The 25,889-nt window shown below is 32.4% G+C and overlaps 1 protein-coding gene across 1 annotated transcript in view; it reads right to left on the reverse strand.

Annotated features, from left to right (window-relative positions):
* Positions 1–15,355, reverse strand: part of LOC143920450 (lachesin-like) — a 257,007-nt gene extending 241,652 nt beyond the window's left edge. Inside the window, exon 1 of the mRNA XM_077443340.1 lies at positions 15,264–15,355. Coding sequence (XP_077299466.1) covers positions 15,264–15,279 — 16 coding nt within the window. The 5' untranslated portion in view covers positions 15,280–15,355. The remainder of the gene's footprint in view (positions 1–15,263) is intronic.
* Between the last annotated feature and the right edge of the window lie 10,534 nt (positions 15,356–25,889).

Raw genomic sequence — 25,889 nt, forward strand, 5'->3', positions numbered from 1 at the left:
ATAAATACACGTAAATATGCCTATATATGTATGTATGTAAGTATGTATTACAATATATAATACATACATAAACATAAGTACATATAAAGATATTTGTATATGTGCATATATATAAAAATGATTTCGCGACGTTGCTCAATAGTATCAAAATTCCTATTAGTATGGAAATTAACAAATTTACATTTCATTGCTTTGAGCTTTTGTGACAGTGTGATTTTCGCGAAATTGACAAATTTGAATTCTAATTTATTAAGAAGTGTAGACGTTTATTTAAATATAAATTCTCAATAGGTACACATTATACACATATATATGTACATATATGTTGAGCGTAAAAATACAGCGTTATACAAATAATGGATTAACAGTGAAATACTATTATTCATTTTTACGACTTGAAGTAAATATCGTGTGATCATGTTTCGATGCATATCTGTATATATTGAGTATTCGACGGCTTTTTTTTTGTAACCGAATGGTGTAATAAAGCATACATCCGTTATTTGCTAATAAGCCCCAACACGTCTATAAATTTGATATATTTATAAATAGCCATATTACATTTACAACCATATACATACATATACTATGTGTTTACATAGCATAGACAAAACACGACTCTTCAATGTACATTTGTTACTATTGATTTTTTTTTGACATATTGTACAATATTGGCGTATATGTAAAATATTGACGTTTTTCTTAACGTTAATGTAATGAACCAAAAGGTATATGACGCGTCGTCGATATGGTAAAAAAATGTTTTTTTTTGTCTGTTTATAAATTGGCTGCGAATTATGTGTATGATATGCTAAAATAATCTGACTATCAACGAAAAGCTTTTGTCTGATGATTACAGTTTATTATTGATAAACATAATTTGTTTATTTATTTAATTGACTTCTGATAGTTTTGAGATGGAACTGAGATTTGGTTTGAAAATAAACCTAAAATATTTTGACAAAGTACATATTATATGTATTGCAAAACAAAGTGACGTCATTTTAAAATTTCAGTGTGCTCTGATAGAATATTGTGAAAAAAAAAAACTATATTGTGGACTTATCATGATCGTACTGTGCTGAAAAGAGGTGATATAATAAATTCAACAGAAAATGATTACAATACTATGTATATTTGAAGGGGAGTCATTAAGTACATGTTGAGTAATTACATTAAGAAATTAGTATTATATTACAGGGTACTTTAATTCCATTATAATTAAGTCAGTGAAATTGCCTAGTTGGATTTTAAAAGGTTGAATGAATTGTCGTCACTTTCTTTAGAGGCGTTTGGCCGCCTATTAACCGAGGAAATGATTAAAATTTAACTTGTTCAGTGATATCGAAAGGCCATTTAGCTTCTCCGAGGTTGGGGATGGAGTGAATTTCTGAGATGCGTCTTGGGCGCTGATTTACGACGAACGGCACGAAATTCATTTTTCCCATAGACCCACCCCTCTGCCACCCCCTCAACTTCACCAACCACCCTTCGCTTTTCTCGGTTGTAAATTCCTCGTGTGCGACGACAATACAGCCGCTTGTATTATATTGGCGCGCTATATTACCGCTTTAAGGCTTATAAACTAGGTATTAAGTTGGCCGTATTACACGTTGCGGAGACCGATTCATAAAGAATGTTGCCGGTGCGGTATGGGGGGTTAAACGACGAACCCCCTTCCTCCTCTCGCGTCAGGTGGGGTTGGGTGGGGTGTGCGATTGTGATCCTTAGTGTCTCGGCGTACTAGGTCGCATCTCGCTCACCGCCCCCTCTCACCTTGTTTCACCCCTTTTGGACCAAGGTAGGGTGGGTGCGGCTGTCCACCTTCAGTTATTGGTAAATATTTTTGTTGGGGGTGGATGGAGATGTCTGGAATTCCACCCAGTGAGATATTGGAATGATTGAACCGGACGTGCAAACCAATCGAACCATTTATGATTTGACAAAGAACACGTTCGAGTTAAACACTGAAAATATACATACATACATAGAATGTCAATATTTCGAATTGTTCAAAACTAGAATATTAAAATGCCGGAAATTCGGCGTTCATTTTTATGACAGAATAAAAAGAGTTGGCGCTTTTGGTCTATCGTCTTTTGACATCTTATTGATCTAAGGTCAAATATTCTTCATTTGTACAAGTCGAAATATTTTTATTGTGTATCTACATATGAAGGACATCTAATTAGACATAAAATTGCAATGTTTTTAATTTTCCTTATGTTGTTGAGTTTTTTTTTATTTTAAGAAATGGTTGAAATCTTAAGTTCGGTGTGGAAATCATAATTGAAAAATACACATCTGTGTGTGGAGCATTTCAATAAAATTTGACGAATGTCATAAAAAACACTGCGAGGAAATTTCAGTTCACTCTCCATCGACATCAAAAACAAAATCGTAAAGGGGTGTTTTTTTTGCCCTGATTTTACTTCCGTTTAATATTTTTAAAAGAAGTCGTCGAAGATTAGGTGCGTTTTGTTTTCGTCGTTTCCTCGACAGTTTTACGCGTTCAATTCACTGTTTTATCGACACTCGCTATAAAAAGCTCGTTATAACGCCCGCCGTATCCGGGGTCTTCAAAAAGCTCGCTATGAAAAGCGCGCCGTTTGACAGTTGAAATCTCGCGGGAACTTTCCAAAAGAATCATTTCTTTCAACTGCTCGAATACTCTGAGCATTTACCACGCTTTTATATATGTACATACATATAATATAATTTATATTTCACAAATGCATTTTTATTTTTAGATGGAAACTAGATCGAAGCATAGTGGTGCCCACTAGAGGTTTTTTTATGTCCCCAACTAGAGGCACACAAGTATGAAATTGGTTCTGGATAGGGCCTAAAAGGTGGGTGTGGGGTGTAAAAGGGGGCGTGGATAGAAGCAAGGGGGTGCTTTATTCAAGGCCTCATGCCTCGGTTAACTTATCATACGGGATGGTAGGCCAGCAACTCTCGTAAATTTGAGGATATCCCTCGACAGCATCATCCTCGGCGCTCGTCCACCCTGTGAAAGGGGGGCGGAGCCTTTAAAAGGCGAACGGAAAAAAAGGCCATGGCAGACGGTTTCCGATAAAGCGAAATTCGCAATGTATGCTCAACGCTCACAAAGAGCGAAGACCGTGACGAAAAACTCCCGAGTGGGCCACAAAAGTTCTCAGGAGCGCGCGCTATCCGGGAAATTGCGACAAAATCAACGCTCATACATTTTCATAATGACACTTTAAAAGACGAACACAATTTTTTTTAAACAAACACATTTTAATACTGATTTTTATAAATGAGTTCGTATAGCATACGATAATTGATAATAATTAAATCATCTACAGCCACTCTCCATCCACTGCTGGGTGAAGGCCTCTCCAATACGCTTCTACTAGTCTCTGTTTTGTGCACCTCTCATCCATCTCACCCCACACATTTTCCAAATTTCATCCACTGATTTTCACTGGTCTTACTTTTATCCTTTTTCATTCTCTCGGGTAACATTTTAGTACTTCCTTTATCAACCTTTTGTCCATTCTTCTAGCCAAGTGGCCTGCCCATTGCCATTTCAATCTCTTTACTCTATCCACTATGTCCACTGCCCTTGTCATACTTCTCACCCACGTATTCCGCATCCTGTCTTTCCTAGTTATGCCGAACATACAGCATTCCATACTTCTTTGGGTGCTTTGGAATTTGTGTAGAATCTTGGCGTTAACCGTCCAAGTTTCCATCCATACGTCATCACTGGCAAAATGCAATGATGATCTTTTTCTTCAGGCAGAGCGGCATTTTTGATTTACAAACAACATTCATTCGTCCAAATGCACTCCATCTTTTTTTAACACGTCTTTTTATTTCTCCTAAATATACATAGGTCACTCAAAATATCTGTCATTAGTCAAAATTCATTAAAATGCAACTGAAAAAAGGTTTTTGGATAATGAATATACTGGCAAAGTTGACTCATCAAGCTATATACGTACAAAATGTAGTTGAAGTTGAATTCGAGGTATTATTTTTGACATTCATTGTCATCAATGAAGAAAGGTGAGTTAATTTACGACTAATTCATAATATTTTGGTAGAATTTTTACAGAAAATTTCATCATGAAGGCATTATTTTTCACCAATGAAGAGAAAATAAATCATCCGGTTCGTTCTTGAACATATAAGTTTTTCCTTCACGAATTTTACGATAGTTTAATTGCTAACTGTTAAAAGCTATCTTCAAATACACTGACCAGGTGTTGCATAAAACTTTTTAACTGTCAAAACCAATATCAAAACGCCAAATATTCAAAAAAGGATATCCGATGGAAACCGCATTATAATGTTACTATTATTTCCATACATTGAGCTACATATATTAACTACATACATTGACGATAGGACAAACCATTGCGAATACTTAAGCTTTTGTCTAATACTTAGTTTGTGCATGAAACTAGTTTGTTTGTCAACTTGTTCTTTTGTGTACGCTTAAACAGGCCATATTGGTCCGGGTATGAATAAACTAGTATGTTCGTGAACGAACGCAATTTATGTACACTTGGACATACATATGTATGTATGTAACACACATATATAGTTTCGTCAATATTGCATTTAAATGGAAGATCATCGTAATGACACAATTATAAGCACCTAAGAGTCGCCTAGCTTGGTTTGTTGTCAACTTCTATTAATGACATTTGGATGGTTTTCAGATTCTGGGAAACACAATAAAAAGCAATATTTACGCATACATATGTGTATGTACATGTACTTAATATGTACATATAAAGACAAATCAAAGTATAATTGTTCAGAACAACTATCATAATGACGATTCGAAAATTTGTTATTGTTTAATTGTACTTTTTAGTACAATTAAACAATAACTATAAAATATTTGTACGCATACCAAATTTTATTTCAAAATAAATTCTTTAATTTACCACTCATCACATTATATACCACTTATCATCCATACATATGAAATTCGATATTTAAAAACCCGATGGAATGACTAGAAACTGACATTTGTTTACCCGACGCGCAGCTTCAATTTTAGCGTCGAAATTCAATAGTGTGTTCTGGTTCGACGGTTCGGAATTTATGTGTGTTTTTAAAACCACATTTTTTCCGCACGACCGAAAAACCGAAACGTGTCATTTCGACACGTGAAATCCGCATGAAACGAAGCTTATTTTGGTATTTTTTTTTTAACTTTGTGTCATTTTGCGTGCCTCTCGTACTCATGCAATCATTACGTTTGAATAATCGACGTTTTCCACCCACACGCAATATAATATTATAAATCGATTGAATCAAAAATGAACTGCTGAAAATTGACGATGCTTTTGCAATTTAAAATTTATCTCAAATATGGGCAGATATTATAGGGGAAAAATATACATACATGTATGTATGTAAAATTTATGGTTAAAATCAAGTGAATATATGTATAAGAGAATATACAATTTTTCCGATACATGACGTAGTGGAAAACGGACAGCGTTTTAAATGGAAATCTTCCTCGGGGGAAAATTGCGCTCTTTTAGCCTTTTCCACTTTCGATCTGCCCGCCCTCTCTCGGAACTGTTTTATTATAATTTTCGAAAAATTGGCAATATATTTAGGGGATGGACGGACAGGAATGTCTTTGGCGACCTCTGATTTGGGGTGCCCAACACCCCGCTTTGATGTACGTAGAAACCTTCGCCCCGAGGGCCTCTCAAATTGATCGCCATCGGAGTGAAACCGATTTATTTTCTCCTTCTTCTTTTACATTCTGCACGGCCATGTGCACACGCGGGGAGAGTGGGGTCGAACGCACCCCAGACGGCGTATGACATATCTCGACATCGAACCGATTCGACATGAATCACGAATGTTTGGCCGGACCTAAACAAACATTATGGAAAATGTGTGCGGGGAGCAAAGAACGACATGGTATGAGTGGTGGGCTATCAACAGATTTTCGTCAGAATTTAGGAGGTCCCCAAAAATTTTGGCGAAAATGTTTACGTACATGCGGTACGCAAACAAAAACTCTCAAACCCTTCCCGGCACTCGGAAAGTGAACACGGGTCATATAAATATAATATAATATTTTGATACAGTATTATAGATTGCTAGTCACATAAAGTAAATGTTACTTTAATCTATTCCAATATTCAGTGGGAAAACAACGGAAATTTATTATTCTGTGTCCAAATATCAAACGGCTACTTTTAGTATGCGCTATTTTATGTATAATTTAATAAACACCAAAATTTGTTTATTATAAGGCTGGAATTAATATATCTAATATGTACATATATGTATATGTACATACATAGAACAAAATATGTATGGTTTTCAACATGTTATTTGTATTCGATTTTTTTCTTACATTTTAACGAATTATAGATCCAACATTGCATACACACTTAAAATTTACATTCACATGTATATGTACATATACACTCATCCTTCGATTAACGCAATAGATACCACAAGTCTCGTAAATGGAAACCGCGTAAAAAAAGACAAAAAACCGATACAAAAACACTGGATAAGTTCCAAGTTAAAAGTAACGTGTAAAAAATAAAAAAAAGGTTAAATAACATAATAACGTTTAAAATATATCAAAATAAACAGAAAAAAATTGCTTGATCGTGTTTAAGTGAAGCCGCGCATAAAAATACCACGTAAATCGGTAAATATATTTCACGGGCATCAACGACAGCAATTTTAGTTCAATTTAAAATCATTTACCACTTGATAATTAAATTATTAGTAAATGATTTTATTGAACTAAATAATTCAATTCAATATATAATGATAAAAAAATATTGAGATAGTCCAGTCAACCCAATCCTTATAATCACGGTGAAATGAAAAACTGGCCAAGTTAATTAGTTATTATATCAAGTATTTTTTATTATTAAGTATTTTAAGACAATAAAAAATACAATAAATAGAAGAAAAAATATCTGACTATTGATTCCAATACTCACTTTGTACACAGCAATACTAAACTTTGAATCAAATACTGCAAAAGCTAAAAAACTGTAAAAATTGCACAGTTTTTTAAACGCTCGCATCTCATAAATAAGAACGAACCAACAAAAATCATTATAATATTCGTATTTAGCGGGTTAATCTAAGTAAAGTTTGATTAGTCTCCACTCTGGGTGACTAAAAAACGTAAATTTTTGATTCTCAATTTACATATTTGATAATATTTTTAAGCTTCATACTTACACATGTTTATTTATTTTATAATTTTGGACCATTATGGCATTACAGGAAAAATCTAATGCGCCACAATGGACTACACAAAGAAATAAATATATAAAATGTAATGTATAATATGTAGATATGTACATATGTAGAATGTATGAATTTTAAATCACAATTATAAATATATAAGCTATAATTTCCGATTAGTAGCCAATTTCACGTTCAAATACAAAAAAAAAATACACAATACGCACACGAACATTTCTGTATAATAATCAATTTGAAAAATGATTTAGCTAATTGTGAATAAAGAAACTCAATACGAATTATAATCCATTTTCCAAATAAGGGGTCATATTTAAACGCGTTCTTTGCGTGTCCGCAAATAAATTTCCTTTATTTTTACGATGAATATAAATTATACATACTTGACCCAATGACCGCACGATCGGATAAATTAATTTAATTGCTAACCGATAATTATTTTCATAAAACTAAGGAAAAAAGGTGCATATATATATGAAATAAAACCTGTATGAAAGGTAAGTGTGTATGCGCCAAGTGAATTTAAGTAAAGGCGGAAAACTTTACGCCAACCTTACCATCTGCGTCAAAGGAAAACCGACTTGTGTTTTTATTTTATTTTATTTAAGTTTTAACCCTTTCTCGGTGCAACTTGAGCATTTCGAATGCAGCTCGACGGGTCAACGTCGACGACTGGTTTTAAAGAGAGTGGGGGGTAGGATGCAATATGGCCACGTTTGCGAAAAGTTTACGTAATAATGTAAATTCTTACTTCCGGGTAACGTATATCGGGAAACGAATTTCGGTACGATTCCTGTTTACTTATGTTCACTTGGCGTGTTTAGTCTTCGAATATAAACAAGCATGAGCTGTTCGTTCGTTGGGTCGTTAAGTCTCGTCGTTCTCCAGTACGAAGGACGCAAATAGATCGCAAAACTATTTTCCGGATTTTCCGAGCTCTTATTTACAACGCGATACACTGATGTCCTTCTTTGGAAAATTGCGAAAATCTTTTTCGGCCTGCTCGTGTGTCCCTTTCGCTCTCATATCTCGATTCTACGAGTATTTGACTCTTTTTTTCTCTATATGAATTGTAATACATTGTTAGAAAAATGTCATTCTATTTTGATTCAATGGTGGAAATATCATAACGTTATAAATAGCGGAAATATCATTACATTAGCCAGTAGTATGGCTTAATGGTAGCATGTATGTTTAACACCAAGCGATCAGTGGGTTCGATCCGCCATACTGCTGATTAGGTTTGGGGGTATTTGTGACTCCAAACCGATCGTTCCTTATCAGAGTTTGCCAATTTTATCTGATCATTGTTGAAACGGTTCCTCGAAATTGGCAAAAAATCATCTTTCCTGTTGTCACAAATCTTCTGTATTTATTGTGTGTATAATTTGTAAAAAATATGTACAAAATCTAAATCCATAGATGTCTCGATGGACTAATTCTGTAATTAATTAATTGATAAATTGTTATTTCGTGTTCTTCAACTTTTCGAAATACAGTGATTTATGTAGTAATAAAATACTGCATTGTTTGTAATTAATTGTCCAGGAAGGTGCATTGGGGTCTTCCTGGTATATATCTATGTAAAATAAAATAAATAAAATTATGCAGTTGAATTGATAAAGTCAAATGTAATAGATTTGATTACTATAAGAAATATATAGACACATATATAGCCAGCAGTATGGCTCGGTGGTTGCGATTTTGTTTAGCACCGAGAGGCTACCGGGCTCGATCCCGTACTAATTATTAATGATGCTGATTGACTTGTGACTCCAAGTCGATCGCTTTCTATCAGAGTTTGCCAATTTATCTGACTTCATTGTTGAAACGGTTCCTCCATCAAATCGGCAAGAATCATCCTACCCGTTATGTCACAAATATCTGAATTTGATTTATATACATATGTAAAAATTTATATACAAGTTTAAATCCATAGATATCTCTATGGATTAATTAATTAATTGCTAATTTCGTGTACTTCAGCCTCTCAAAATACAGCGGTTTATGTAATAAAAATGCTGCAATGTTTGTAATTAATTGTCTGGGAAGGCGCATTGTGCAAGGCAAAGTCGACTTACATATGTATGTATCATAGAGTGCGAAGTCCGGGTGCACTCGCCACTATGACGTCACGGGACACGGACAATTGGGCGCCCAGGACGATTGGTCGACCAGTGTTACTCGCCACTGCGACAACTGGACGACGAGACTGGCGGACACTGCGTCAATTGGGCCCTGCGTCAATTGGGCGCCCATCGCACTGGGCGATCGTCGACTGGGCGATGGCGACTGGGCGACCTGGGCGCGTGGGCGACCGCCGACACGGCCCGCTGGTGAAGTGGTCGCCAAGCTTACGTAAACTCTGCGTTTTGCAAGGAACGACCGCGACCGTCTCCGTTATAGGAATTTTCGATGCACTGACAAATATTCTACCTACATACATATGCTTTATACCGCTTTATTTTTCGTTTCAGTTTTACCAATTTTTCGTAACAACACGAATCATACTATTAATTTTTTTCGCTATATTATATTACATTTGCTGGAATTTTATATTAAACGTACTTTTATAAATACATGTGTAGCACCTTTTCACAAAAAATAATTGTTAGATGACAAATCATATGTACCTACATATTCTCCAAAATAATATAAAAGAAAAATGATCGATTGAATCTTTCGCGCAGTGCTTTTAGTTTGTTTTCAAATGGACACACTTTTTTTTCTTTTAAATGGATAAATTATATTTCAGTTTTATCAATTGGATAAATTCACACTCTATTCTCAATTTTCTCAACACTGTATTAGTTATACATAATTACAAAATATTTTCTAGTAGCGATTCTCAAAGTTTTCAAGATTATATTTTTTTTCAATGATGAAATACGTTTACGAAAAAAAAGCGCATACTTAAATTCGTTCGCGGAGCTCGAATAATTTTTTTCGGCTTTTCCCATAATTAAATTATTACATCGTTTACGATTCGCAGAGGCAATTCTCGAAAAAAATAGCTTTTTAAAGCAATTTTAAACATCTCCCGTTCTATGGTTATTGTTGAAAATTACATTGAGCCACAAAAAATCACGTTTTTTAGTTACCAGAGCGGAGACTAACCAATCTTTACTAACTTTGACCCACTGAATTCGAATATGATATTGATTTTTGCTGGTTGGTGATCGTTTACGAGATATGAGCGTTTAAAAAAATGCGCGATTTTTACAGTTTTTTGGCTTTTGCGGTCTTTAACTCAAAACCTAGTATTGCTGTGCTCAAAGTGAGTATTGGAATCAATAGTCAGATGTTTTTCCTATTGATTGTAATATTGCATTGCTTTAAAATACTTATAATTAATTGTCTAGCGAATTTTAAAAGTCAAAAATATATTTTTTTTACGGATTTTTTCTCCGTGCTATTTTGCATTTATTTGGCAATTTTTTTATTTCACCTCGTTTATAAGGATTGGTTTTCTATTTCAATATTTTTTATTTTTATCTAAACGTACTAACTCGAGCGGTAATTGCAATTTTAGTCACATTAAAATCTATATGATAGTTTATAGTAATTAAGGCTCATTTCGTTTATCAATAATTTAATAAAGTTTATTTTTACTAATTAATATCTTTCGCTTTTGTAAATTCGATCCCATATTTTTTAAGATCATCGAAAGCCGATGCAATTCGCGCTATTATATAAGTATTTTTATTTTTTATTTTTGAACATTAAATTTGTACGAATATTTTTTACGTAAATTTGTACGAATATCGACACAAATTAAAAATCATGCGATATTTCTTCTATTTGAATTTCATCATTGAATATCAAAGAAAAATACTACATATAGATATATATACAAAACGTGTTATTGTCTAGCATTCAGGAGTTTTTTATAACTTTCTATTGTAGGAGATATTTCGAGTCTTAAATGGTCAGTCTATTGTTCCGAAAAACGAGCGAGAATGAATCTGACCCAAGTACCTACCCTTTTTTTTGTCGAAGGGATCCGTAACGGAATGCGGACACAAATTATACAAAACTTAATCTATACTACGTACATACATAGATAAAGTAAATATAAATAAAATGTGCATGGTGACTTTGAACCGCATGATTTTTAATTTGTGTTGATATTCGTACAAATTTAATGTTCAAAAATAAAAATAAAAATACTTATATACAGTTTTTGCAAGCCTATTTCACCCTTTTGCTAATGAAATTCACTTAACACAATGAAAATTGATTCAGATTAACAGAATGAAAATTGAAAAATTGAAAATAAACAAATAAAAATAGTATTTGCACCTTCTAAATAAATATCTATGGTATGTACAAATATAAATATAAGTTTAAACTATAATACATAAAAAGCACATTTTGTTTAATTCGGTTTCTTTATTTTTTAATTCGATTTTTGAAAAGGACGAACTTCATTTGCAAAAGGGTTAATTTTCATTTGCAAAAGTACTAATTTCATTTGCAAAAGGATGAATTTCATTTGCAAAAAGGGTGAATTTCATTTGCAAAAGGGTGAAATAGGCTTGAAAAAATATTATTAAAGAAATTATATATTAGTTGAACAGATGAGCGCTGGATGACAGTTATACATAGATGTAAACATAATTCGTTATATATATATATATATATATATATATATATATATATATATATATATATATATATATATATATATATATGTATGTATGTATGTATGTTTCTAATTTACAAAAGCAATAGATATTTACCTACATAGTAATATATTAAATTATTGATAAACGAAATGAGCCTTAATTACTATAAATTACTATAAACTATCATATAAAATTTTAATATGACGAAAATGTCTATATTTTTAATTCTTACGGCTAATTTTTACTTTATCTATGTACGTAGTTTTTGATATATGTACATACATACATATGTACCTAAACGCATCATAACATTATGGACTCGTTATTAAATAATTATTTAAAAAGCATAATTTTCAACAATAACCATAAAACTAGAGGTTGTGATCGAGAAATCTTGTCTCGAGATTTCTCGAGAAATTTTGATTCTCGTTTCTCGAGAATATTTTATTGTAAAATTACGAGATTCTCATTTCTCGAGAATATTTTATTATGAAAATTCGAGATTCTCGTATCTCGATAAAATATGGGATCAACCGTGTGATTGGTGCTTATTTTTAATCTTACGAAAATCCAAAACGTGTAAAATTTGTAACTCTCAACATTAAATCAATTCTAGAATCGCCAGTATTTAGTATATTCATCAAATCATAGTATTAATAAAGTTTTTTGATTTACTTTTCATTGATGAATAATGAAAATAAATATTAAATTGAAAATTTTCAAAATAACAGATGTACATATGTATGTATGTACATGCATTCATACAACACATACATACATTGAAAAAATGATTTCCATGCTAATTATAACATTTGAAAATTACAAGGTTTATCTTAGTTTTGGACAAACCTCCTAAAACTTTTCCAATCGCTTTGAAACTTTGCCATTTTTTTTGGAATAAAAAAAGGTTAATTTATCGGAGAGGTTTTGAAAAAACGATGAAAACCATTTCAGAATAATTTGAATTTAATAAAAGGATAAAGGGTATAAAATCATTTACGTCATTGCATTATTTTAAACCAAATTTGAGGGCCATGAATTTATGATACCGCAAAAACCCGTTGAAAAACCTTACATATGTATGTATAACATGTCATGTAAAACAATCAAGAAAAAAAGTAGTTCGAGAAACAGTTGTCAAAAGTCGTTTTGAGAACTCTTTTATCAAAACGACTTGCAGAGCATCTGTAGCCTAGCCTACGAGGCGCGGTATTATTTATCTTTAGGCAATAAAACTGCCACTCATAGTAAAAAAAAACGTTTTGAATGAGTTCGTTCATTCGGTCCAAATATTTGAAAATATATAATTGTAATCTTGTAAGGTCTTTGTAATATTTTATACGTATAAAATATTATTAAAGAAATTATAGATTAGATGAACAGATGAGCGCTGGATGACAGTTATAGATGTAAACATAATTCGTTATACATATGTATGTATGTCTCGAATTTACAAAAGCGAAAGATATTAATTAGTAAAAATAAACTTTATTAAATTATTGATAAACGAAATGAGCCTTAATTACTATAAACTATCATATAGATTTTAATGTGACTAAAATTGCAATTACCGCTCGAGTTAGTACGTTTAGATAAAAATAAAAAATATTTAAATAGAAAACCAATCCTTATAAACGAGGTGAAATAAAAAAATTGCCAAATAAATGCAAAATAGCACGGAGAAAAAATCCGTAAAAAAAATATATTTTTGACTTTTAAAATTCGCTAGACAATTAATTATAAGTATTTTAAAGCAATGCAATATCACAATCAATAGGAAAAACATCTGACTATTGATTCCAATACTCACTTTGAGCACAGCAATACTAGGTTTTGAGTTAAAGACCGCAAAAGCCAAAAAACTGTAAAAATCGCGCATTTTTTTAAACGCTCATATCTCGTAAACGATCACCAACCAGCAAAAATCAATATCATATTCGAATTCAGTGGGTCAAAGTTAGTAAAGATTGGTTAGTCTCCGCTCTGGTAACTAAAAAACGTGATTTTTTGTGGCTCAATGTAATTTTCAACAATAACCATAGAACGGGAGATGTTTAAAATTGCTTTAAAAAGCTATTTTTTTCGAGAATTGCCTCTGCGAATCGTAAACGATGTAATAATTTAATTATGGGAAAAGCCGAAAAAAATTATTCGAGCTCCGCGAACGAATTTAAGTATGCGCTTTTTTTTCGTAAACGTATTTCATCATTGAAAAAAAATATAATCTTGAAAACTTTGAGAATCGCTACTAGAAAATATTTTGTAATTATGTATAACTAATACAGTGTTGAGAAAATTGAGAATAGAGTGTGAATTTATCCAATTGATAAAACTGAAATATAATTTATCCATTTAAAAGAAAAAAAAGTGTGTCCATTTGAAAACAAACTAAAAGCACTGCGCGAAAGATTCAATCGATCATTTTTCTTTTATATTATTTTGGAGAATATGTAGGTACATATGATTTGTCATCTAACAATTATTTTTTGTGAAAAGGTGCTACACATGTATTTATAAAAGTACGTTTAATATAAAATTCCAGCAAATGTAATATAATATAGCGAAAAAAATTAATAGTATGATTCGTGTTGTTACGAAAAATTGGTAAAACTGAAACGAAAAATAAAGCGGTATAAAGCATATGTATGTAGGTAGAATATTTGTCAGTGCATCGAAAATTCCTATAACGGAGACGGTCGCGGTCGTTCCTTGCAAAACGCAGAGTTTACGTAAGCTTGGCGACCACTTCACCAGCGGGCCGTGTCGGCGGTCGCCCACGCGCCCAGGTCGCCCAGTCGCCATCGCCCAGTCGACGATCGCCCAGTGCGATGGGCGCCCAATTGACGCAGGGCCCAATTGACGCAGTGTCCGCCAGTCTCGTCGTCCAGTTGTCGCAGTGGCGAGTAACACTGGTCGACCAATCGTCCTGGGCGCCCAATCGTCGCGTACCGGACGTCACATCATGCGTGACTAAATTTCCACATTGGCCAAAAAACCAATTCTACTTAATACGTTTCAGTAACCTTTATTATAATAAAAGATCGTGTCAGTTGCTGCTGTTTCGTACGTCACTAACACATTACGGAACATATGAATGTATCCATATATGTACATATGTTGCTGGCTTGAGCTGTACTCGTATAACGAACCTTTATACATACATACGTACATACATACATACATACATATATATATATATATATATATATATATATATATATATATATATATATATATATATATATATATATTTATTATTAAATTATTATTATTAAAACGTTTCTTTGAATTAATTTTTTGTATTCGTATAGTGATAATTACATATACAATTTTTATATATAATTCATATTAAAAAAAATATTTATAAATAAACGGAAAATTTCCACTCACCTTGAAAAGAAAACATGGGCAGGAACACGATGATGAGTTGAACGAGATGAAATATTTTCGAAAGTCTCGTACAAGAAAAACACTTTTCCCTCATTTTATTCATTTTCACATTTGATTTTAATTTTATATATTTAAATTAATTTTTATGAATGTACTTTTTTTGGCACAACATTTTCACGTTTCAACCACCCTTTACATTACCGCGATCATTTTTGCGATGCGTTTCAAGAAAAAAATCACATATTTTTAAACAGGATCCGTATTTTTTAACCTAATGAATTCTTTTTAAAAAACTCCCCTTCGAAATTCATCTCTCATCATTGCATCGTCCGCCAATCTGAAATTTGAAAAGAAATAATATTAGCACACGAGTAATTTTTTGTAAAATGGTTATGTGATAATTCTGAAAAACTTGAATCTGAAGGAAGAAAAAATAGTACGCTTCTGGCGTTTATTTTTGGCGGAAGAAAATCGGACCCGATTTTATGATACCTACATCTGGTTTCCGAGCCCCGAAGGAAACTTACTTTACACACAGTTTTGGCTGTGTACTTTTTACGGTAATTTATTGCCGGCTGGGTCACAAAGGGCTAAGAAAGATATATGAAAAGCCTCCCCCGCCGCGTTCAACTTCCGAGAGGATCGCTCTTTTTAGATCCTGCCAGAGTCCTTTTTAAAACGCAATTGTTCGTCTCTACCTCCCCCGGCGATTTGCGACATTGACTTAATTACGTGAAAACACACCTGAAAGTTATGATCTTATGTAAATGTATAAGGACGCGTACATACATTTATACATACATTATTTATCTACAAAACTTAAAAAAATATTTAAATACATATGTAAATTTGTAGAAATATATAATATTGATTTAAGTAACAGCTCGGTTGAAAACGCATGATGCTAGCAACTAAAGGGTCATGGATTTGAGCCCTGATCCAGTGCTTCTGGCGAGATCTTGGACATACATATGTATGTATATGACTCCAGGTCCATTGTTTTCTATTAGAGTTTGCCCGTTGATCTGATTTCATTGTTGAAACGGTTCCTACTAAATTGGACATCTACTCTTGTTTGTTACCATTATTTTAATTTAATTTCAAAATTATAATAAAATAATAAATGTATACAATATTTTTATATATGTAGGTACATATGTATATATGTAAAAAATTGGCCATAAATAGCCGCAATGACACCACGGTAAATTATATATTAATGTTTATATAATAATTTTTATAAATATAATTACTAATTTATATAATAATTGTTATAAAATCACTTTTTTATATTTTTTTAATCACTTTGATTAATTTTTATATCAATAACATGAATTTCAGCCATTTGACTCAATACTAATTGAAATTTTGATTCAAAATTAACTGTCAGGAAACGATTTAATGCAAAGATTCTGAAAGTTCAGTCCGTAGGCTTTTTATATGGCCTATAAACTAATTTTAAATCGAAAGAATTTACAAAAACCACAAATGGTAAAAATAAATTGACGTTAAATACTAGAATTATAACAAAATTTCGTAGACTCAAAGTTCTCAAATTTGTATATTCGAATATTTTTGAACAGAATACGGCATATTCGATTTAATTCGATGTGCCGGATCAGGATTTCGTTAAGATTGTATAATAATAATATTTAGACCCTTCTTAAATTTACACAAAAATTTTATAGTTACATACATAAGTATTAACATAAGTAGTTACATACATAAGAATGCCAGGACCATATGTTGTACGTAGAGATAATATATTCACATTTTAATATTAATATCTGCGCGTGCCTATAAATTACCTTACATAATATTTATATATAACTTTATTTTAATTCGTGTATCAATTCCTTTCAAAAATCACCCGTTGAAATTATCGGGCAAAACACTAGTATTTTAATATTTGCCGAAACTACATACATATACATATCTAGCCCTCCTTGCTCTTAAAATATTTCAAATAGTTCCACATCTTAAAAAATTTGGAGGCTTCTGTTCTAATGGATCAGAAACCTTACACGTTGGCAAAATTACACATTACGTTTTTAAATGAACACGCAGAAATGTATCGAAAAATGTTATTTATTTATTTTATTTATTTTATTAATTGAAAAATCAACAGACAGGATGTACAGAGATAGGTATAAAAAACACAAAAAGTAAATAAATAATATATGTAACACCCGAGTCCAATAATAGATTTTTACAAAAATGAAAAAGATAAATATAAGGAAAACAAATTAAAAAGTAAAGAATAAAGGCATGACAAAATATGTAGTACATTGCATAATTAAACTATAGTATTAAAATATTTGGAAAAGGTTATAAGATAGAATATAAGAAGAAATTGAAATTTACAAATATAAAAAACAAATGAAAAAGGTAAATACAAAATAAACAAATGAAATGGAAAGGAATGAAAGCTATAATATGATTAAATAGCACATTACATAACTAAACTAAAGTATAAAAATAATGGAAATATTGGAAAAATAGAATAGAAGAAAAAATGAATCAATCGGTCAAGATTCTCTTGATGTTAGACCTGAATTGATGTAGGGAAATACCAAACAGATCAACCTCATTCAGCTCTCCGTTAAACATACGATAAACGCGCTGCAGATAAAAATATTTTTGGGAATTAGTATTGAAAGGATCAAGTGAAAAGAGTGTAACGCGTCTAGGGTATCGAACTGGGATTCTGAAATTAACCTTATTCAGTAAATCAGAACAATCAAGGAAACCATTTATGAGCTTAAAGAAGAATATAGCATCAGAATGTCGTCGCCTGACAGAAAGATTGTTAAAAGAAAGGATTTTTAAAATGTCGGAAACAGTAGAATGGGTATAGGTAGGAAAAAGGTAGCGTAAGGATTTAATAAATTTAAGTTGAACTTTCTCAATACAATTAATATGGGATAAATAAAAAGGTGACCAGATAATTGAGGCAAATTCAAGGTGAGACCTTACAAAGAAAAAATAAAGTAATTTTAGTACATAAGGATCATTAAAGGGTTTTGTTGAGCGGAGTAGGAATCCAAGAGATTTAAATGCTTTGTTGGTAATAAAAGAAATATGTTCAGAGAAATCTAGTTTATTATTGAGTATTACACCAAGATCCTTAATAGAAGATGACGTGTTAAGGATTGAATGATTTAATTGATATTGATTAGTAATAATTGACTTATTTCTAGTGAAATTTAAAATAGAGCATTTTTCTAGATTAATAAAAAGATCATTATTTAAACAATATATAGAGAATCTATCTAGATCTTCTTGTATCTTATGACAATCGTCTATGGTGTATATAGGTTTGTAAATTTTTAAATCATCAGCGTAAAGAAGTATAAAGGAATGTTTGAAGATGTATGAGATATCATTAATATAGAGTAAAAAGAATAAGGGACCTAAATGCGACCCTTGTGGGACACCGGAAGGAATATGTCTAAGTGATGATCTAAAACCATTGAGAATTATGATTTGGTGACGATTTAGTATATACGAAGAGATCCAACGAAATAAATTTCCTCGGATTCCAAGGGACCAAAGTTTATTGAGTAAAAGGTTGTGATTGATTTTATCAAAAGCTTTAGAGAAATCCGTATAAACGACGTCTATTTGGATTCGTTTGTCCATATAAGATGTGAGAGTACTAGTGAAATTAAGCAGGTTAGTCTCTACCGATCTCCCCTTAAAAAAACCATGTTGTTCAGGTATAATGTAGTTTTTGAAATTGGAGAAAAGGAAATTATAGATAATTTTTTCAAAGATTTTACTAATGACAGATAGTTTAGATATAGGACGGTAATTCTCAATAAGATTCTTATCACCTTTTTTAAAAATAGGGGTGATGTAAGATAATTTCCAATAGTCAGGAAATTTACCGTTCGACATAGAAAGATTGAAAAGGATTGTTATGGGAAGAGATAATGGGACAGCACATTTAACAAGGAAAAAAGAAGGCAAACCATCACAACCCGCACCAAGATTAACATTGAGAGAGTTGATGTGACTGAGTACAGTAGATAAATCAAAATGAAAAGTAGATAAGTTACAAGAAGAAGTATCTGTATTAGAGATAGAAAGGTTAATGGTAGAATCACTATTGAAAGTGGAGTCAAAATAGTCAGCAAAAATGGTACAGATTTCAGAACCATGTGAAGCCGACAAAGTTATACTTGCATAGTACACGTGTGCGTCAATATTTGGCGATAATTACGCGAACGGAAGCGGCCGTAAAATAAATCACCCCTTATTTTCTGCCCGAGGGGGAGGCGGGCGAGAAGGGGTTATAAAGCGCGCTCAGAATCGCAATGTTAATAATGATATTAGAATACCGATAAATATTCTGCGGCAAAAGCGAATTTCGTTAAAATATTCGAGCGGCACGCAACGGTATTAGCCCACCCGCCGCCGAAATTTGTTTTATTAACTTTCCGGCCAACTTATCTTATTTTATTTATTAATTTTCCGTTTTTACCCGTTGATATTTTGTATATAAGTACACATGTACCCATCTTCATACATAGATATGGAATGCGGATGTGTGTGTTTGCGTTGTGCTCCTATTTTTGCCCGGTTTCAAATTATCCGAATCGGCTGCCGTACGCGGGGTAAAATATAGCGAATTAAGTCCTCAGCGCAGACCGTTAATTTAATTTACATATAAAATAAAGCGTATGGTTCGTTAATGCGCCCATTTTACTTTGCCATATGCGAGTTTTGCTACAATTTACCAAAAATATTTATGGTTTGTTTCGAATGTCAATATTAAACTCGAAACTTTTATTTTTTGAGGAATTTTTTTTCCGCTGTGATTGCAACCAAACGTTTTTAATGTATTGCATTATAAAAGAAACGAATGCAAATTTGAAAAATGTTTGAAAATGGCATAAATGCATGCATGTATATTATTAAAAAAAATATGTTCTCAATGTAGTTAATTTATCCCTACATTAGAGACTCACAACCATTATAGAGAATTTTAAGAACTGTGCATGAGTTTGAGGCACCTGAGCTTATTCCTAAATTAAATGATGGGGTAAAACTCGAAATAGGTGTCCCAATGAATTTTCATTGAAAAAACAAATAGTTTTTTACAAGCCTCTTCTATATTTTATTTCACTCAATTTAATTTCATTTTGCCTAGCGAGGCCTTAAACTTCCTTTCTTTTTAACGGAATATTAAAGTTGAGCTATTGAACTCATAGAAACTGCAAAAAGAGGTGCCGTAACTTATCTGATCATCTTCATTTTCAACTCTCAACCTTACTCTCTATGGACATTTTTTTTGATGACTGAAATGCAACTTTTTCTATATGCATGTATTATATTTATGCCTACTGAACACGAATATGATAATTCAAAGAATATATCTACCATGAAGTTTTAAATAATGAATCTTAAATTACTCAAAAGAAAATTTTTCACAATTGCAAAGCAAACACTTTCATACATTTTAAGTATGTAATACATTTTCAAAAACCTTTTGTAATTCTTAAATTATTTGAATCCTTTTTTTTGATCAATACATTGAATCCATATATACACATATTGATACTCCGAAGTACATATGTATACCAAATGGGTAACAAAGAGAGATCTATTCTTTAACTGACAACTGCTTTCAATTATCAATTACTTTCCAGAACAATCCATTTATATATCAATGACCGAAATACTAGGACAATATTACAATATTGTATTGTAAAGAATATTTAAGGCACTTTAAAATAAAAGGATAATGTTTAAGCGGGCTAACAAAAAGAACGAGTATTTAATTTTAATATACATACATACTATTTAATTGTACCCTATAAACAATTAATTTATAGGCATAATTTGTAAGTGTAAGCATACACGCAAGTGCCAGAGAAAAAGGTAAACTGAAGCTGGCGACCACAATTGTAAAAGTTTGTAATTTGAGTCTCATTGCATTGATTGGAACTTTAAAATATTAAAAATGTTCTCACATATCATTCGGTTTTCATACAAACGCAATCGATTGAATCTGCGTCTTCAGAGTGTTCACGAAGAGCACTCCAGCCTTTCTAAACATACATAAATAAGATTACTTTTAAAAACGTTTCCCACTTCTTCCGCATTCATATACATAGATTTTTTTCTGTGTATGTTTTCTGTACAAATTAGCGTACAAATAATGATCTTTTCGATTCGAGCATTCCCTTTGATGTGTAGCTCATTTTCGTTGACTTTTTGCGCGGCAAACATTCAAAGGCGAAAACACAGACAAATATATGTATACATACATATATCCACACATATTCGCACGGCATACTTTTCGCATACAGTCTACTTTCTCTTGGAGCGTACATGTACATACATTTCTACGTTTAATACGGGCACTTATCAAAGGGAACTTGTTTCGTGTGCGTTTTCCTTTCATCTCTCGTATGTACCAGCACAAGTCTACAAGGGCGAATTTTCCACGGTGATAAAAACGTAGTGGCTCGCTTATATAATAAATACGGCCGCCTGTCGGTAATGAGTGCGTAAAAAAGTTCTGGAAAACATAAAGCCCGCGTGTCGCTCCCATCCCCGTCTCGATTTTCTCCACCCTCACCGAATAGAGAGTTTCCACCGGGTAATTTATTCAAACAAGTCGTTTATCTCCGCAAAACCTCATAATTACGAACAATAAAACCTACTTGCCTCGCGCATAATGTGCTCATATTATTTTATAAGGAAAGAGAGCGTTCCAAGGTGGTCGCTCCCACCCCATCTCCCCCTTCACTATATTACGGCTGAAACTTTTCAGACTTTTCTTTCACTGAAAAAGAGATTGTACGGTTGCCCCGAGAACAAGGGTGTTCGCAAAAGAGCCGAGTCGTAGAATAGCACGGTTTATGTGATAAACGCTCAAATTTGACCTGTATTTACAGTAACCCTTTGTTCGGCCGTTCAAGTTTTAGGCGACCTTGTCAACTTTGTGCCGACATCGTACTTTAGTAAAAAACATACAATTTAGATTATTAATAAAAATACCGCGTGATGGTAAGGAAAAATTTCATCACGCATTATAAGCGGGTTAAAAAATTATATAACAAATAGACGTGTGTATAATTGGTCAATCAGCTTTAAATGATTTTGAATAATACTTCAATTATATGTTCAGATTATTTTGACAAGGGATTATTAAAATTGACATATGAAGGTTTATTGTGATATTAAACATAATGGAATACCTTTAAAGACGAAAACGCGTGAATGATTTTCTATAGTATAGACATTTAATTTAAGCATTTGTAACTATGTAAACTGATAAATGTACTGATAAAAGTCGCTTCTAGTTAATGAAAATTTAATTTGATAGCTTCTAGCCAATTGAAATTAATAATTGACCAAGTATATATATATGCACTATATATACAAGTACATATACATATACACTAAAAATAAGTATTTGAATTATTTTTCATACTATTCTTTCCATAATTTTGACATTCATGCCGTATGCGATTCCACGTATTTTATTGTTGGATAGTAGGGAATGAAAATATACTGGAAATTTTAATTTTTATATACGATTCACTATATTTAAAAGTGACGGAAATCCAATTTTCAGTTCCAAAAACAATTTTCAGTTCCAGAAACAAAAGTTCAGTTTATTTATTCTGTTTATATTCACAAATTGTTATTACTTCTTTTAATTCAATATTTCCAGAATTTTGGTAAAGCAGAATAAACATATGGCCACCAGGATTTTTAAATATTGTTAAACGTTTTGCAAGTTATTTCTCAAAATGAAGAAAAGTGTAAATAAGAATAGCAAAACGGCGTTGAGAGGAGTATACCTATACATAGAGAGTGTTTCAACGTCTCTGCATTAGAGTGCATTCGAGTCTAAGATGCAGTTACCTGCAAGTGCGCCTGTCTTTTGATTAAGCCTGCTTACCTGCACTACTAGCGATCGTCTTATATCATTGCACTTCTGGAGCTGGTATGCATCTCCTTCGAATTAGAAATGCATTCGGCGGCAAATTTGATATGACAAAAGGATGCCGATTGCATAGCATACTTCAACAGAACACTTCGGTACATTGTTCAAATCTAAAAGTAGCCGATTACATTATTGAGAATGTTCAGATACGGAATATGAATATCTTGCACATTTTTTTCCATTTCCCGTTGGTGCGGAAGAGAAAAATCTTGAAATAATCGCCCCCGTCTGTAGATGAGGATTCGGGATGACTTATTTGATGTCACAATCATCGCAGATAAAAGGGGAGCCGGGGCAGACGAGTTATTTGATGGTGCCATTAGGACATTTGTTATCCAGATATCAATCTCGTTGGATATATTCTTTGGCTCTGCTCTTTTTTTTTCATTTACTTTTGTGACGACGCGACGCCCTTCATGCTCCACCGGGCGAAAAATTGACAGCTCCATCCGAAATAACATCTTATTTCCTTTGTTGCCGTATAATGGCAGGTGGAAATAATAGATTTATTCTCAATATTAAAATTTACAGAAGAATGGAAAAAATACCGGGAAGCGTATATAAAATAATTCCTTTGAGAGAGAAATGTATGAAAACCAATGATCAATGATCACGACAATAGAAGCACGTTCGTAATATGACAATTTTTAAATATGTACTGACTCCCATTATATATGCAACAAATTTAAAATTTTAATATATAATTTGAAGAATAAAAAAAATATGTAATATAATTTTATGCGATTTGGTTATTTTCGAGTGGGTGGGTGAAGGTATGAAACTGGATGGACTTTTTGACATTAGCACAAAGGAGTAAGACCATCGTTTCGCCATCTCGTAAAAGGTCCTTTTCGGGGCGTAAAGTGTGCGGAAATAATGTGTGCAGATAACGACAACTGGCGATGAGGACGACCGTGCATTTTATTTCCATCCCCATTCCCGTTCTCGTTCCCGTTGCCGTCACTCGGTGCGTCTTGTGTTCTACTGTATACCACCCACCTCTCTTTTCCACCTTTCTTCTGTCCCTCGTCCCTCTTCAGTTCCCAAGAGACACTCGGGCGTTTCCTTTGATAACGAAAATTATTGCGTCCAGTTAAAAACTTGCACCATATTTGTGCTTTTCAGAAAACTTGCAGGTGGTGGTGTAATTAGTGCCTCCACAGTTTTCAGGGGAAGTTTCAGAGCTGGGTCTCAAAACCAGATGTGAATTTAGAAAGGAGAGCATTTTTTTCATTTCCTACTCTGATTAATATTAATTAACATATTACACAAACATGAAATGCGTCAGCCATATCGTACTTAATTAAATACAAATCTGTATTACAAAAAACTGGATAAACGTCAGGCACTTTTCAGAAATTCTAATTTCAAACGCGTCTAAAACGATATTTTTTCTCGATCGTAATAGCGGAGGATACATTTACTTATATTGATGACCAAAATTAGCAATATGGCAAAGTATGAAAACTAACGGATAAGAGGCAAATTTTTTCCTGAATTGTAATCGCAAGTGAAGTATAAAAGAGGTATGTAAAAAAAAGAGAACAAAATATGGTCAGAATCGTAATCAACTTTTGGTCAGAATAAAAATCAAATGGTTAGAATAAAAAAAATTCGGATGTGACCAACCCATGACTTTATCTATGTATTCGAGGAATATAAGAAGGTCACAATACAAAATTCGATATTGAACCGTACAGACGCATTCATGCATACCGGCCGCATTATGAAATACTAGCTATTAAATAGTAGCCATGACAGCATTTTCGATACAAATTTGAGGAATTGTCGGATTTTGTCGGATTGGAGGTTGTCGGATTTTGTTCCTTTTTTTTTACTTGAAATCACTATCAGTATTATACACATTAAATATCAAGAAAATAAAAATAATTTAAAAGGTCAAAATAAAATAATGAAACATTGTTTTAAAAAAAATACTACTTCCGGTTTACGATTTCTGACCAAAACCTAATCAACTCTAAGTTAGTATATAAAGAATACAAATACAATTTTCTTCCATTCTTTTAAGTAATGAAAAAAATTGAAACAATATCCGACAACCGGAAGTAGAACTTTAGTCCTGTGTAAGTTTCCCTACGTTTGCTCTCAATTTGTATCGAAAACGCTCTCATTACCGGTATGTGTCAACGTGTATATATGTTTAATTGTCCAATTTTGTTTTATGAACTTCTTAAATTCCTCAAATATATAGATATAGTCATGGGTTGGTCACATCCGAATTATTTTTGTAGACTGGACTATAACTTGAATAATACTGGATTATAACTACATATGTACATACGTAGGTAAGGTTAAGTTAGGTAAGATTAGGTTACGTTGAAACTTGATAATGTCATCTTCCAGTGAGATGAATCGTATCCGGGATGAGAGGATCATCTAGATACATATGTACATACATATTTATGTATATTATATCAAAGACAGTTCAGTCAAAGAGCGCGGAGAGTCGTAGCAGAAAATGATTTGGACCATCTTTCAGAATTTTTACCATTTGATATAAATTATGACCAATCTAGTTTAAATTCTGAGCATTCAATATATGTAAATTCTGACCAATCAGTATAAATTTTGACCATCTAATATTTATTTTGGCCATTTATTTTATGACCAATGTTATATTAATTCTATCCAATTTAATA

Source organism: Arctopsyche grandis, chromosome 12 (assembly GCF_051622035.1).
Source record: "Arctopsyche grandis isolate Sample6627 chromosome 12, ASM5162203v2, whole genome shotgun sequence".
Lineage (NCBI taxonomy): Eukaryota > Metazoa > Arthropoda > Insecta > Trichoptera > Hydropsychidae > Arctopsyche > Arctopsyche grandis.